Raw genomic sequence first — 16,184 nt, 5'->3', positions numbered from 1 at the left:
TGCGCAATAAAAATACCTTTGCCAATGCACAGTCTTTCCTCCAGCAAGCCCAATGCATTCCAAAAGAAAAGAAATGCATTGATGATTCACTTGGATTGTAGATGCATTTCCTGAAATAAGAAATCTTGGAAGCAACCCCAAACACCATAAAAAAAAATATGGCACATCATTAAGTAACAGACTTGGCAAGTTCAAACATGCTTATGACACAGAAAACTGATTAAGGTTAGAGGTACTCTTGTTTCATAAAGTGTTGCCCGTTTTTGAAATAATTAAAAAAAAATCATGGAACAAAGGCTACCACTGGCTAATAGCAATGTTGGCCATTCACTACTTCTGAATGCCTCTGATTGCCATTTGCTGTGACTCACAAGTGGGGAGAATGCTTTAGCCCTCGAGTCCTGTTTGCAGGCTTCACACAGGCATCTGTGAGAAATGGGATGCTGGGCTAAATGGTCCTTTGCTCTGATCTAGCAGGACTTTTCTGATGTTCTTAAGTTCAGTTGCATTTTTAGTAACGTTTTAGCCAATTTGCCATTAATAAAAAAAACCCCTCCCATTGCAATATACGAGAACTGGGGGAACCTTCCCCCCCCCATCCTCCCAACAACTCGCATGGTTGTTGAAACCACTGGCTGGGGCTGCAGAGAGCTGGAGTCCAGTAACACCTGAAGAGCCACAGGTGAACCACACCTGTTATAAAGGCCTTGGAGTTAATACACTCTGGTCTCGAATACACATATAAAACGGGGCAGTTGCTACCTCCATCTCATTCCTTCTTTACAAAAAAAATTGCTTGCAGAATGAACAAAAGGAAGTACACCACACACACCAGGCATAGTTAAGTTTATGGATCTGGGATAGCTCCGGTGGTAGAGCATGAGGCTCTTAATCTCAGGGTTGTGGGTTCGAGCCCCACGTTGGACACAAGATTCCTGCATTGCTGGGGGTTGGACTAGATGACCCTCATGGTCCCTCCCAACTCTACAATTCTGCGATTCTATGAGTTCATGACGACAAACTGCAGTGGTGGTAGCTGGGGTAGTTGGTTGCTAAAAGGCGATTAGACAAATCCACAGGGATTAGACCCCACCCCCCTTGCCATGCTAGCTAAAAATGGAACTATCGCCGTCTGTACTCAGAGGCCGTGTCACTCGGATTGCTACATGCTGGAGCCAAGACAAGATAGCTCCCTCTCTGTATCCTTCTTGCGAGTTTCCAAGGGTAGCTGCTTGGCGACTGACGAAAACAGGGCGCCAGACTGGATGGAGCTTTTGTCTGATCTGGGAAGATTATTTTTTTTTTATCCATGAAAAGTTCTTATTTCACTATCCAACTGTATACTCCCAGGCACGCTTGCAATGCGTAGACCTGGAGCCTTGAAATGACCTAAAAACGCAGGGAACCTGTGGCTTGCCAGAGGTTGCATGAGCCCAACTCCCATAATCTCTGACCACTGGTCATGATAGCAGTAGGACTGGCCACAGGTCCCTCCTCCCGTTTCAAGGCTGCCATGCAAGCTGTGAATGTTAACGTGGGTAGCGCTGTGGGTTAAACCACAGAGCCTAGGACTTGCTGATCAGAAGGTCGGCGGTTCGAATCCTCGTGACGGGGTGAGCTCCCATTGCTCGGTCCCTGCTCCTGCCAACCTTGCAGTTCAAAAGCACGGCAAAGTGCAAGTAGATAAATAGGTACCGCTCTGGCGGGAAGGTAAACGGTGTTTCCGTGCGCTGCTCTGGTTCGCCAGAAGCGGCTTAGTCATGCTGGCCACATGACCCGGAAGCTGTACACCGGCTCCCTCGGCCAATAAAGCGAGATGAGCGCCGCAACCCCAGAGTCGGCCACGACTGGACCTAATGGTCAGGGGTCCCTTTACCTTTACTGAACGCAGGGGGTGGGGTGGGCCTTCCAGGTGTTGCTGGTCCCCACCAGCCTCAGCCAGCATGGCCAATGGTCAGGGGTGATGGGAGTCCAGAAATATCTCGAGGGACCCCGCAGTGAAACCCCTCCCCGCCGCTGAATAAATGCTAACTCACGCACAGAATTGAAGGTAGGAAACCATCGCTGTCTTTTGCATATATTGGGGGGGGGGGCGATTTCCCGTGGCCGCCTCCCTCTCCTCCCGCCTTTTAAAACCTGACCCGAAAGAAACCCCACTGCCGTTTCCAAGCGCGGGCAGCGGGCCAAAGCCCCCCAGGCGCAGCAGAGGCCGCGACGGTGCGCCCCCTGGCGGCCGCGCGCTGGAGGCGCCCTTGGCCCGCGGGATTTCGGTCTTTCCGAAAGGTCTGCTCCGGGTATTTATTTTCCTGTGCAACCCTGCCCCTGCCTTGCCAGACGGCGTCTGCCTCAGAAGCTCGCAGCGATTTCCTCCCGAGCCTGCCCTTATCTCGCTCTGCACGTTGCCTCTCGGTGACTAATGACACAATAACATTGTCTCGGGATAAAATAAAGTAGGAGCGCTGTTTACTCCGCTCTGTAGGGGAGCGGTATAAAAGGAGCCGCCGAGAGCCAGCGCGGGCAGAAGCTCGCAGGGAGCCTCGCTGCAACACGGAGACGCAGCCTCACTGCTGCCTAGCGGATTGCGGAGTCCTTTCGTCTTCCTTGGATCCTTGGCGAGCAAGCACAGTCGCTCGGCTACTACCTGCAACCTGCTGCGGGAGCAAACGGGGTTTAAAGGGGGAGTTCCATTCGCTTGCCTTGGGTTTACCAGAAGAGTCGTCGGAATGGATTACACGCGACTGATCCTTCCCTTGCTCTTTGTGATCAGCCACACAGGTAAGCTGAGGAATCCGCTGCGCTTTCTTTCTTTTTTTACACCCCCCCCGGGGGGGGGGAGAGAGAGTGATAATGCATGCTACTCCTACCCCCTCCACTCCCGTTTTTCCAAGTTCCCACTGCAAGCGTGCCTAGGTCAAGAGTGTACTTTTGCTGGTAGACTGCGTCCAGCCGAGGAAGAGTGATAAGGCTCTGAGGTCACTGGCCTGAAACTCTCTTCTACCTGAGCGCTGGTTTCTTCGCTTCGCTTGCTGCCAAGGTGTTAAGGAGCGCCTCGGCTGCGATCCACAAGGCCGTTAACCCGGAGTGGCTGGTTTTAAACCAGATTCCTCCCTCTGAGAGTTAACGCGATCTTATGGCGGATAAATGTTTGGTGGCATGTGCACCACACACAGAGTAAACGAGTATTCTGCCGCTACTGGTTTTGTGGTTAGGAAAGTTCGATTATTTAAAGGGTTTTTTCTTTTATATGCCGCGTCTCATCCCTTCGAGCGGATTTTCTCGACCTCGTTTAATCTCTACGAATAATTCTGCATTGACATGTTGAGCCCAGGGAGGTAACCTGGATGGGATTTCGGACTAAGGGCATCCTGGTTTTACCGCACTCCTTTGCTCCCCAAAAGTGCTCCCCAAAACCCCATTCCTTTGAACAGACTTTGGCACGCTAAAGACACCCACAAACTCCACATGCGGAGCAGTTGGGGGGGGGGCGCCCGCCGCCGGTGAGAATTACAAGCGGCCTGCCCCTGCCCCTGCCTACTCGGATGTAAACCCTAATAATAAAAAGGTACAACTAGCCCGTCCATTGCCTAGAAATCGCAAATTGCCTTACCTGATCTGTTACTGGCTCCGTTTTAGCCTCCGTAGCATACCTATACCTACCCTTCACAAACATTATTCGAAAGATGCTCAGGATCGCATTTTCCCTCTTAGTGAGCATCTTCAGAATAAGCGCAGGGACTCTGGATTCGCCTATTTAATGGAGCTCGTTGCGATTGTATGAATTCAAGAAGTCGAGCTACCCTCCCTAGACTGGGGAATAAGCCCCCACTGAATACAAGGGTAGCTTCCCAGTAGGCTAGGTTACGAATTTTCCAGAGGTGCCAACTTAAAATATTGGGGGGGGGGCAGGTAAGCCTTGTCCCGCAGGATCCTCCACAAGAAGCCACACGCACTCAGCACTTGAATGGCAATGCCCATCAACTGGGGCGGGCGCTAGCGACCCCCTCAAATACTTTATTGGGGAGGCGAAGGGACCTCGGCCCCTAGGAGTTGGTTCCTATGTCACGCAGGATCAGGAGTTGAGGGAAAGCGAGGTGGAGTGGAGTGGAGGGGTGATGAACTGGGTCGAAGGCCCCCCTCGGAGGGCATCACCAAGGCAGCCACCGCTCCGGCTCTGCGGTTCCTCCAACCATGTGTGAAAATGGATTTAAGACTCATCAGCTGCTTGCATGGCGCCATAAAACAGAAGCACTCCGGTTTAAAAGCCCTTGCGCTCCGTCCCCCTTAGATTTCCCCTTCCTCTGCTGCCTCGGATCAATAACGTCAGCCAAAAAAGCTGCGTCTTTATTAACAGCCACGTGGAGAAAGTTCCCCGGTAACGACGATCGCCGCGTGTCCCTGATAAACCTTGCGCTGCCCTGAGCGTCTCCTGCGAGCCGCGCTGCCTGCAGGCATGGCAGCTGCTCCCGTCTCCTTTCCGAATAGCGCGCCTTCCCTCCCGGCCAAGCTCCGATAGGAGCGCCTGCCTGTCTCGTGGCTTCTTTCCCCTTTGCACAAGCGCCGCTCAAGCGCTGCTCTTTCTCTCTCCTGCAGCTGCTGCAGACGCGGAGCTCGGCGCCTCCGAGAGTGCCCAAAGGCAGCCTTCGAGCGCCCCCTGGCCGCTGCGCAGGTCCAAGCGCTGCTCCTGCTCTTCCCTGATGGATAAGGAGTGTGTCTATTTCTGCCACCTGGACATCATCTGGATCAACACTCCCGAGTGAGTACTGCCTCCTCCTTGGAACTAAGCCATTAATGCAGTTTTTTTATTATTATTATCGCGGCGAGGTTGCTGCTTGCGGTTGTGGCATAATTAGCCTGCTAATTCCTCCTTTAAAGTAACCACCTCAGCTCATCTGTCTGGTGCTCTCTCTGGGCCATAATCACAGCACCAGTCTGGTACCAAGCGGAAGGCTAAGTGTATCTTAGACTTTGCATAGTGCTAGCCGGAAAAAATATATATGTATTTTTAAAGCAATTAAGCACCAAAGCATTTCACGTTGGTGCAATAAAAGTACAAATCAAGGCATTGCTTTCTGAAAGTATCACTTCACTAATAGTACCTTTAGTGGATTCAGATGTAACTCTGGCAAAGTCCAAAAGGGCTTACTCCCAAGTAGGTGTGTAGGATTGCAGCCTTAATGGTTGCGATTGTAATCCCTGAAACCAGTGGGATTTAAGTAGCTTTATAGGTGCATCCTAGGATATTCTAGGACGCTTCTTAATGACAGAAGAAGACTTGAAGTAACATGAAGAATGCTGAGGGTTGCATTTTACTTCCAGGAGAGTAGTGGCTCATTATATGAAACAAGGTTTGCTTCTGAATAAACATGCTTACTAACTCCAGCTTTTCATGCTATTCTGGTCCTAAACAAATTTTAAGTCCTTCTGAAATGAATTTGTACTAGGCTGCTTAATGGCTAAAAAGTTAAAGCCAGTTAAATTGTTTTGTTTCGGGATTGTGTGTGCATTGGGGTAAGGTAAAAGAGTTGATTCGCCCAGAAACAAAATAATTTGCAGTGTTAGACTGAAATTTGTTACTGGATTGTAGCCAAGAAGGGAGGGGGAGGAATATCTTTAGCACATTCCGCTAAGACAGAATCTAGTCAAAAATTCTTTCTGTGGCTCCTTGCTGGCTCAGCATAATGTGTGGAAGGACCATGGTTAATCACCATTAGAGATTAGCAAAGAAAGGCCAGGAATGCTCTTGTCCAAAGAATTGTGTTGTATAATTAAAAAGCACCATTGATAAGTGCGCTGAAATGTATCTTTAAAAACCACCATCTGGCACTAACATCACCAATAGCATTTTAATTAGTTGCCTTAATAGTGTAATAATTGGAAGGAGGGCTTCATTGCTAAATAGACATGAATGGTGCAACTTATTTGTATTTTGAATTGGGAGAGAGCTCATTGCATGCTGATGAAGATGCATAACGAATCTTGAATTTTAACACATCTCACGCAGCACAATGAATTCTGAATTTTAACACGTTTCGCACAGTGTGCAGAAGCAAACTTGGGTTTTGTCTTCAAGTAGGGACGTCTCCTTGACAAGTGTACATATTTGATGCCAGCGTTTGCAAACATCAATTTGTCTTGGTCACACACTATTGTGCTCCTGAAAACGAAATTTGTCAAGTGGCTCTAGAAGTCAGCCTACATATGGGTTCCCTCAAGTTTCAGTTGTGGCAGCTAACATTTGCTAAAATGCAAACTGGTGTTGCTTTTTCCACCAGCCTATGCAAATGTGTGTTAGAAGTCATTAGCAAACGTGAGTTTCAACCTTTGGGGTAGCCAGAGGTCTTTTAAATCAATGCTCCTGTTATTTCTGTGAGTGAAATTAAACAGTTCTCTCCCTCTTCTCTCTCTCTCCCCTCCCTCCAATGATAGGCGAATTGTGCCATATGGGCTTGGGAGTCCTTCTCGATCAAGGCGGTCACTGGAAGATTTACCTCTTGGAAGACATGGAAGATGCCAGTGTGCTAACCTAAAAGACAAGAAGTGCACAAGCTTCTGCGAGACTGGAAAAGAACACTGGTACGTTTTGGTTTGTTCTGTCCTCTTTCACCTGTGCTGTAGTGAACTTGAGTGCTAGGTTCCAGTTTATTAGATACAGTTGTACCTTGTTTTGCGACTGGGATTCGTTCCGGAGCTCCGGCCGCTAGCCGAAAAGGATGCAGGGCTAAGCGTCGCGTCTGCGCACGAAGTGGTTTGTGCTTCTGTGCATGCACGAAGCACGATTTAGCACTTCTGCGCATGCATGAGCGGCAGACCCGGAAGGAACCTGTTCCGGTACTTCTGGGTTTGCTGCGGACGTTCGCCAGAATGGACGCTAAACGAAGCGGACATTCGTGGAAGTATTACTGTACTAGGATAAGTATACTATACATGAGTAAATCTGTTTGTGTGTAAAAGGCCACAATTTAAAAAAAAAAAGTTTAAGTGTAGTCAAAGAACCAGAGTGGTATATAGAGTGTTGGACTCACATGCTGTAAGATTCAAATCTCCATTCAGCCATGAAACTCATTAGTGATGTTTGGTCTCTTAGTCCAGCATACCTGTTAGGTTCTTGTCTAGTTAAAATTGGAGTGTTGACAAGTATGGAGAAAAGCTAGGGTAAACAAAGAAATGTAATTGTTCATGATATGTAAATCATGCAAATGTTCTCATAGCTGCACCTTTTTCGCTCTTTCCTTTTAAAAATATAAACAGGACTCAGTCCACCACAGAGAAAGGCTGGAGAAATCTTCATAAAGATAGAGGTTGCAAAGGGCTTGGATTGAAATGTGCGTTCAGACAACTGGCTAACAGCAAGAAAATGAGAAGGTGAGTTTGTTATTTGGTACCCTGTGGGGGAAAGCGTTGAGTGAAAGAAATGTCTGTGCAATAGGGTATAAGCTGTGTTTAGTTCTCTTAAAAAAATCTGGGAAAAGTGAAGCCTTTTGGTAGCTGTGGTAGAATCTTTGCACCACAACTGTTACCTACACAGTTTCTTCATTGTATGGAACAGACTGCTTCATGGAAACCAGGAAGTGTTAGGAACAGGACCTTGGATCGGATAGATTTGCATTCAGTTGAATTGCCTTTAGGCTGACTTGGCAGATGTATTTTGCTCATATGCAAGCATCTAATTAAGCACCAAATATGGTGCCTGAAATAAGTTTTCTCACAGACGAGACTGGCAGTGACCCTAAAGGGTGTTCCCCCCCCTTTTAACTTTACCTGAAGCATATTGATCTCTTACTTTTGTGATTAATGTTGAGCATTATCTTGCAGAAAGTAATCCCATTTAATAAATTTATGTAAATATCCTGCTTCCAAAATGGGTTTGGCACTTCAAAGTGCTAAGTCTCTTCAGGGGAGAAATCATGCCTATGCAGTCCTCACAATAAATTAAATCCTGGCTGTGGATGACTGCAAAAAGAGTTCCACGTATGGACACCAAAATATACGGCATATACACCATTTAATGTACATGGAGGCAGATTCTCATAATAAAAATTGAGGTGCAATGTGGGTTAGTTGTCATTCTTCCTTTTTGAAACTGCTGCTGCTTTTAATAGCAGACTGACACAGGGATTTAGTAGGTGAGAGTTCTACCATCCCTTTGCTCCCTGCCATAAAATATGGCAGACCTTTAGGGTTATATTGAATCAACTTGAAATAGTATAGGACAGGTTTTTCCCAAATGGGTCTCCAGCTGCTTTTGGACTACAGTTCCCATCACCCCTGACCACTAGTCCCGCTAGCTAGGGATGATGGGAGTTGTAGTCCAAAAACAGCTGGAGACCCAAGTTTGGGAAGCCCTGGTATAGGAGTATGTGGATGTGTGTTTCGTTGAGCATCTCAAAAGGTGGGAAGGAAAAAGGAGCAGAATTGCTATGTATCTATACAATCTGGGTTACATGTGAATAGGAAGATCAGAATGTATGGTCTCTCGATTTATTTAATGGTTTCTTGTTTCTGCAGGTTGGATGCCATCGGTAATAGTATCAAAGCGTCTTTTAATATTGCCAAACTGAAGAGCAGGCTGCACAAACCAAAGCAGATGAAGCATAACCGAACATATCAAAAGCAAAATATTTGGGAAAGCCTGAAGACGACGTCTTAGTGGAAAGATCACCAACCCTAATCCTCGAGTCATCACGAATTACTGACAAAGCATTGCTGAAGCTCTGTTTTGACTTCTTAACATTCCACTCCAGGAAAAGATCAAGGAGTGTTGTTCTAAATATTAACTCTCTGAAAGTAGAGGAGGGCCCAAATAAATCTTCCCTTTGGACAGATGACAAAGCAGTTAAATACTGCCATCTTCTTGGAATTCCATTGAATGGGTTGGGTCAGAAAGCATCCCTTCAACTGGTTTTCTTTTTCGGTGGGCTGTCAGATGAAGAAAGGGCAAATCTGGGCCCCATTTCTTAAGAGAGGGTAAAATTGAAGCAGTGATCTTATATGGTTTGGCAGGCTTCTCTTAACATATAATGCAAGCTCTTTTGGGATCAGGAAGATCAGAAATGAAGAGGTCAAGATCTGAAAGAGAAGACTTGCATCGTTTTGACTTAAATTAAAATGGAAAATGACTGTGCTACTTTGATCAGGACACACATCCTACATAACAACTCTACCTCAAATGCTCTTATGTTGCACTCTTGCCAAAGTATTGTTAAAACTTTTTTGTGTGACCTTCAAGCATCTGTTACAACCTCTTATTTTTTAATCATTCATAAATGCCAGTAGCTCGCCATTTTGTAGCTCTGAACTTTCAAGGCTGCGGATAAAAATGGTCTTCTACACTCTGTGCTAACAAAGGAAAGAAACTAACAGGCCCCATCCTAAAGACAGCACAGATTCCTGGGAAGTAGATCTCACTGCCTTTCTGCTTTTGCAGTGCAATCCTGTGTCTTAACTTGGAAGCAACTCCTATTGAGTTCAATGGGACTTGCTCCCTGGTAAGTGTGTATACGATTGCAGCCTCAGATAAGCAAGCTTGGGATTGATGTGCACGAGCTTGGCAGAAATGAAGTTTAGCTTAACACAATAAACTGCATGAACACTCAGTGCAAGAGGAGATCTGACAGCATTTAGTGTAATGTGGAGATGCAGATAACAAATATCCTAATAAGAGGTAGATGCTGCATTGGCACGATCTCTTGAAATGAAAGTCTGTATGGCAGCAGGTGGCTTAAAAATAAGACAAAAAAGCAGTGGATGTTCATAGCAGTGGGTTTATAAGACAATTCGCTGAATAAGGTCTGGATTGTAATTTTGTATGATGTGGCATATTTTTTAATCTATATATTGTATTTATATTCATGAAACTGACATTATATTTACCATGTTGAATATTCATTGAAACAGGCCATATTGGTCTATGCATGTCTTATGTATTTCTGTATGAAATTAGGGGAAATGCCTTATGTCTGTTAAGGTAAACATATAAGAAATAAATATTTTTAACTACTGCATTGGACTTTCTTCATGGTGGTGATTTAGCTTCATTAGACGCTACAAGATTCATTCCAGGAGTTGAGGGACACAGTATTTTGTATATTGTATATCCCACTTCTCTTAATAACAAAACCTTTGCTCTGTGTCAAGAATTGGGAGGCTTGGCAATGACCCGGGTGTGGGTGGGGCAGATAGTGTGGGATGTTCTTATGCCTTTAACAGCAGTTTGTGTAGAAAAACAGGCAAACTTTTCACAACACAGAAGTGTTGAGTTATTTTCAGGTCATTTCTCTTTTTTCTAAACTAGGGCTGGAACCTTAGGTGTTGCTGGACTACAACTCCTAACAGTCCCAGATAGTGTGGCCCAATGGTCAGGGATGATGGGAGTTGTAGTCTAACAACATCTGGCGAGCTAAAGGTTCCCCACTCCTCTAAACCAATAGAAATTATTGGTTGATACTACCTTTTGTCTGTACTTAACATCAGTCTGTAATACAAATTATCAGCAGAATCAATGTTATTGGGTTCTCTTGCTCAGTCCTACTTTCCAAGCTAGTGTATTTCCAACGATACCAGGGCAATAATGCAAAGATGAACTCCCAACATTATTGATGAACATTCAACATTATTGAACTCCCAACATCCCTGTCTGTCGGAGAGTTGCAGCCCAGCCTTTGATTAACCTGTGCCTTCAATTACCGTTAATTACGGTGCAAGATTCAGTATTTTTAGTTCTAAAAATTAAAAGATCCCTTTTATTATTGTTACAAAAATATAATTTTAAAAGGTTTTCAGTTACAGTTCCTCTAGCTATCTCTGGATTTAGTGACCTCTTTTGGGAGCAGGAAGCTCCTCCGTTGACCCACTCTTCCTTTTCAGCAACCGACCTTACCTCTAAAATAACAAATAAATACAAACAAATGGGCTTCAAAAACATATATGCAAAATTTAAGTATAGAAATAACCAGCATGTTTGCCCTATCTTTCTGTGGAATCCAAAACCCAGAATCAACCTGCAGAGATTATTAGACAGAAGCTTTTGCTGTATTGTTTCTGGTGCTCAGTTAAAAACTTTTTCTTTCAGTAGGCCTACCTGGGCATGTGATTTTAACATACTTAAATTGTATTAGATACAATTGCTTTTAAAATGGCTGATTTTATATATATTTAACTTATTTTTAACATTCGCTTTTATCAGTATTTTATTTTAAACAAACATTTGAGCTTGTCCTTTGTAAACTGCTTACGATGTCTCTACTTTCAAGTAAGCAGAATATACATTTTTCTCAAATAAATAAATACAAATAACAATCTGCTGGGCTGCAGCGCACAACTGCCTGCCTCCCCACCCATTCGCGTCGCCAGTGACAGGGAGCTGCACAGAGGAAGTTGGCTGAAGTGGAGTCTAACCATTGACCCTTCTAGGTCAGCGTTGCCTACTCTGACTGGCAACAGCTCTCCAGAATTTCTGACAGGGAATTCCCAGTCTTAGAGATGCTGGAACTTGAACCCGGAACCTTCCACATGCAAAACAGATGCTCTGTCGCTGAGCTAAGACCCTTCCCCAAGGATTCCCTCCTCTCTTTTTCTGCATTCTTGCTTTCCCTCCTTTTTCTCCTTTCACAGCCCCTTGAAGGTCAGAATTCAAACAGGTGCGGCCTTTCTCACCATTACACCTGCAGTCTGGGAAAGGCTTCAGGGCCTAAAGGCAGAAGAGGAAGGCAGGAAGTTGATGCTCCATGAGGTGAAGCAAGTGAACAGCCTAGCAGGGGACTAGAAGCTGCTGAGGAAGGAAAGGAGGCACAGACCTTGACAACTTTCTCTCTACTATCTCATGGGCCATTTCAGCAGGAGAGGCTTTCCTCACCACAGCGCTGTGGTGAAGGGAGAAGCTGCACCTGACAGAGTTTGCCCCCTGCTCTTCATTCCCTTCTTCCATTACCCCGACATTTGCCAGCAATCCAAATGCAATTCAGGTGAGATTTGGGATGCGTTTAGGTGAGGCTGCGTCTAGCTCACGAAATTATTGGTGCTGTTTTACACTGGTTTGACAGAATTTGGGCTTAATTTATCCAGACAAAGTTGGAGTAATCCAAATTATGATGCGGCGTGACCCATGTCATTCTCTTGTGATGTTCCCAGTGCTTTTCTTTTCTGGGGGGACGCAGGGGTACGCACACCCCTAAACATTTTGTGAATCTAAGTTTGGCCTCATTGAGGGGCAGTATTTCAACATGAGTAGGAAAATGAGAGTACAGTGGTACCTCGGGTTACATATGCTTCAGGCTGCATGCGCTTCAGGTTACAGACTCCGCTAACCCAGAAATATTACCTCAGGTTAAGAACTTTGCTTCAGGATGAGAACAGAAATTGTGCTCCGGCGGTGCGGTGGCAGCGGGAGGCCCCATTAGCTAAAGTGGTGCTTCAGGTTAAGAACGGTTTCAGGTTAAGAACGGACCTCCAGAATGAATTAAGCACTTAACCCGAGGTACCACTATACCCCTAAACTTTAAAAAAATAAAGCACTGGATGTTCCTAAATTGCAGTTGACTCAGTCCAGCAAAATCTTCCCTCCAAGTCATAAAGAAAATGCCATGTGTTTACTACTATAGTGAATAAGTGCATCCTTGACAATCTTTATTTTTCTTGTTTCTGTGAGGGGAGATGGGTGTACTCTAAGGGGAGATGAGGGGAGATGGGTGTGCTCCTAGGTTGACATCATCAATGTCATGACACTATTAATAGTTTTCTTGTTAATCTGTTTCTTTTTATAGCTGACTCCCCCCCTCCTCCCTGAATGTAGCCATTCCTCCTCCAAACGTGCACAGAATGAGGCTGATAAACACTTATATAACAAAAACAAAGATAGGTCAACTGGCATTTTCCCATCTAAAAAGAAAATCTTGAGTCATGTTCCTGGAAAAACCAATATTAACGCCATATATGGCTTTGTTTAATGGTTAGCTCCATCAATGGAATTTTTCAAAAAACACTTTAGACTTAAACCCAAAACGAGTTGTGCATACATTTTTAAAAAAGGAAAACCTGTTGCTATGTTACAATTACCTAATTACCTTTTTATTTTGGTAAATTCTAAGGCTGCAAAGAGTTTAAATTGAGGATTAATCACCTAAGGGAGCAATTGTGCATAAGAAACTGGTGGAAAGTAAGCTGGTGGAAATTAAGCCAGCATACAGTTATGTTAGACCTAAATCCCATTCAGGAGCAAGGCTGCTGCTGAGGAGGCCCAACCCTGTCAGAGGGAAATCAAGTCTTTAAAATAGTTTAACTCACTACCATTTTTTGCAGGTCACATGACTGCATATCCATCTTAAATCCTCCATTCCTGGCCACATCTCACCCCTTTTGGGGGATTTACGCCAGCCTTGAATTAGCCAGGTCTGGCCGAGATAGGATAACCAAGTTATATAGGTGTAAACCAGCACTGGGGATTTGCCAGTGGCTAAACCAGGAATCTCTTGGCTCATTCAGAGGTCTGCTGCACCGTAAACTGCTCAGCCTAGCAGCTTTTGTCATACAATTTCCCCTCCAAAACAAGTTGGCTCACTAGAGAAACTGCTGAGCTGTTGGGATACATTTGTGTCTGGAATTGGGCTGTGGGTTGCTGTTCTATTTAGGAAATGAAGAAAGAAAACATTAAGGACAGGTAACAATGTGTGGTACCTCTTGTTTATTACATTGTGTAGATTATTTTACACTTCCTCCAGGATCTAAACCCCATCCTCCTCCACTTATTTTGGATTTTGGTAATATGGAAACACATCTGAATGTAATAAAGTGATTTGAATTAAGTTAGGCCCGATGATTAATCAGCTAAAATTATTTAATTGGCCAACAGTTCTCGAAATTACTAACTCTATGTGTGGTGTTCATTCGAAGCTAGCTCAGGGGATTTGATGCTTGAGATGGAAAATTAAAGCAGCACACCTTTGGTAAAAACAAGTAAAACTAAATAATTGACGATTTGCTACCTAAGAGGTGTTTTCCTCATGGTAGAATCAGTCCTGTTTCATGTATAAAATTGTTGGAGGAAAGGCACTTTTCTCATACAAATTAAATCTTAATATAGCTATTCAAATAACCCTATGCCTACTTGAAAATTAAGTCCATCAAAACCAAGAGAGAAAATATGTTTCAGCTGCTGAGGCAGGGAGGGGGAATTGGTTTTAAATATTCTGTTGTTTCTGGTACAGAAATGTAGCATAGGATAAAGCTTCATCCCCTATGCTTTGCCCCTTTTGTTCCCCCTACCCTCTACTACCAGGGACGCGGGTGGCGCTGTGGGTAAAACCTCAGTGCCTAGGACTTGCCGATCGCATGGTCGGCGGTTCGAATCCCCGCGGCGGGGTGCGCTCCCGCCGTTTGGTCCCAGCGCCTGCCAACCTAGCAGTTCGAAAGCACTCCCGGGTGCAAGTAGATAAATAGGGACCGCTTACCAGCGGGAAGGTAAACGGCGTTCCGTGTGCTGCGCTGGCTCGCCAGATGCAGCTTGTCACGCTGGCCACGTGACCCGGAAGTGTCTGCGGACAGCGCTGGCTCCCGGCCTATAGAGTGAGATGAGCGCACAACCCTAGAGTCTGGCAAGACTGGCCTGTACGGGCAGGGGGTACCTTTACCTTACCCTCTACTACCACATTAAACTGTAATGAAGACAACATAACTGAATCGAGGACAATCTGTTTTAAATGATGCAGGAGCATAGCCACGCATAGGGCCAAAATATTTCACTTTTTACTCCCAGCTATATATTTATTTGTTTAACAAAGCTGATCTATCACATGATTGCACATAGAACCTCTAAGGCGGTTTGCAAAAAAATAAAAAGAAACATTAAGATTGCTGAAAAAGACTGTTAAAAAGTAATTCAAATTATTATAATTAAAATCAAGAGTGAGCTACAAACAGATTAAGATCACTCTCAGCTTCTACATATCTAAATAAGCTTGCCTGAAGAAAAATGTTTTTAGCAAACACTGAAAAGGGCACAGTGAAGGCACCTGCTTGATGCCGGCATGCTGCCATGCTAATTAATATCATGCAGCACCTGTAACAGTGACTATTCAACCACAGATCAAAGCAGCCAAGTGGACACTTACTGGGTAAGGCAATCCCTCAAGTAAACTGGTGCCAATCTGTTAAGGGCTTTATATACTAATAGCGACACCTTGAACTTACCCAGTAACAAGCAATATTGCAAGCAAATGTCATATAGCTATGGAAAGTTTTGAGTCACCTTGGACACCTTCCCCAAAATACAGATTTCTCAAAGCTGACTTACATAATACTTTAACAGTGCAATTCTATAGAAGTCTACCCAGAAGTAAACCCTACTGAATTCAGTGGGACTTCCCTCCAAGTGCGTTGCAGCTTAAGAGGTGGTGTTTATATGTTGAAAATGTTGCTTTTTAAAAAGCTATTAATACCTAAATTATGCACTGTAGAAGAAAACATATTTTTAACTTGGCCCTGCAGCAAAACAAACATTAAATACCATCTTCATAAGTGAGTTAGGATAATCTGATATACTTCCTACAATGGATTTCATGGTTGAAAACTTCATGGAGGTTATAGAAAATCGAGTCGTCCTCACAGAGGGCACATGTTGGGTGAGATCATAAGGACTGACCTCACTGTGTGGGTGGGTGGGAGTGATTGGATAGCCACGACAACCAGATTGGTGGTCCCTCGGTTGCTGGGCAGATCTAGCCAATGGGGAATTTTGTGTATTAGCTGAGGGACCTTTATATACCGCTGCACGTTGTGTAGAGCTTCCTCTTTTCGCTTTGTGCACCCCATCACCCGCCCCACCCTCCCTATATTTAGGGTCTTGTTATGACATTGCTATGCTGTTGTGGGTCATCTGTTCTTGGGACAGGGGCCCGGTAGGAATTTTCCCATTTGGCTGATTGGCTGGTGCCACTTGGGTTTCGCCTGCCACATAGCAAATCATCACAGCTTTGTAAGGTTTGGCAGTTAGGCATTGGTTCAAGGTGGTCTGGAGGGGGGGCGGGGTTGGAGCACCTGTTCCCTCCAATGCGCAAAGGTATTCCGTTAAAGGAATCCAGGGATTCGCCCTGCTTTTGTTGACCCCTTTCGGGGGTAGGGCCACGCAAGAGTCCCTGGGAGCATTTGGGGTGAGCTTGAGTCTGATCCTGGATCATTGCTCACCTGCAATGTTT

The 16,184-nt window shown here is 44.9% G+C and overlaps 1 protein-coding gene across 1 annotated transcript; it reads left to right on the top strand.

Moving 5' to 3' along the window:
* Nucleotides 1–2,326: 2,326 nt before the first annotated feature.
* On the top strand, nt 2,327–10,001 carry EDN1 (endothelin 1). Its single transcript, XM_028737723.2, has 5 exons — nt 2,327–2,775; nt 4,591–4,753; nt 6,427–6,573; nt 7,249–7,362; nt 8,506–10,001. The coding sequence occupies exons 1-5, from the start codon at nt 2,724–2,726 to the stop codon at nt 8,645–8,647; spliced, it is 618 nt and encodes a 205-aa protein (XP_028593556.2). The 5' UTR covers nt 2,327–2,723; the 3' UTR covers nt 8,648–10,001.
* Nucleotides 10,002–16,184: the final 6,183 nt, after the last annotated feature.

The sequence above is a fragment of the Podarcis muralis genome, chromosome 8 (assembly GCF_964188315.1).
Source record: "Podarcis muralis chromosome 8, rPodMur119.hap1.1, whole genome shotgun sequence".
Lineage (NCBI taxonomy): Eukaryota > Metazoa > Chordata > Lepidosauria > Squamata > Lacertidae > Podarcis > Podarcis muralis.
This window is presented reverse-complemented; position numbering and strand designations above follow the sequence as displayed.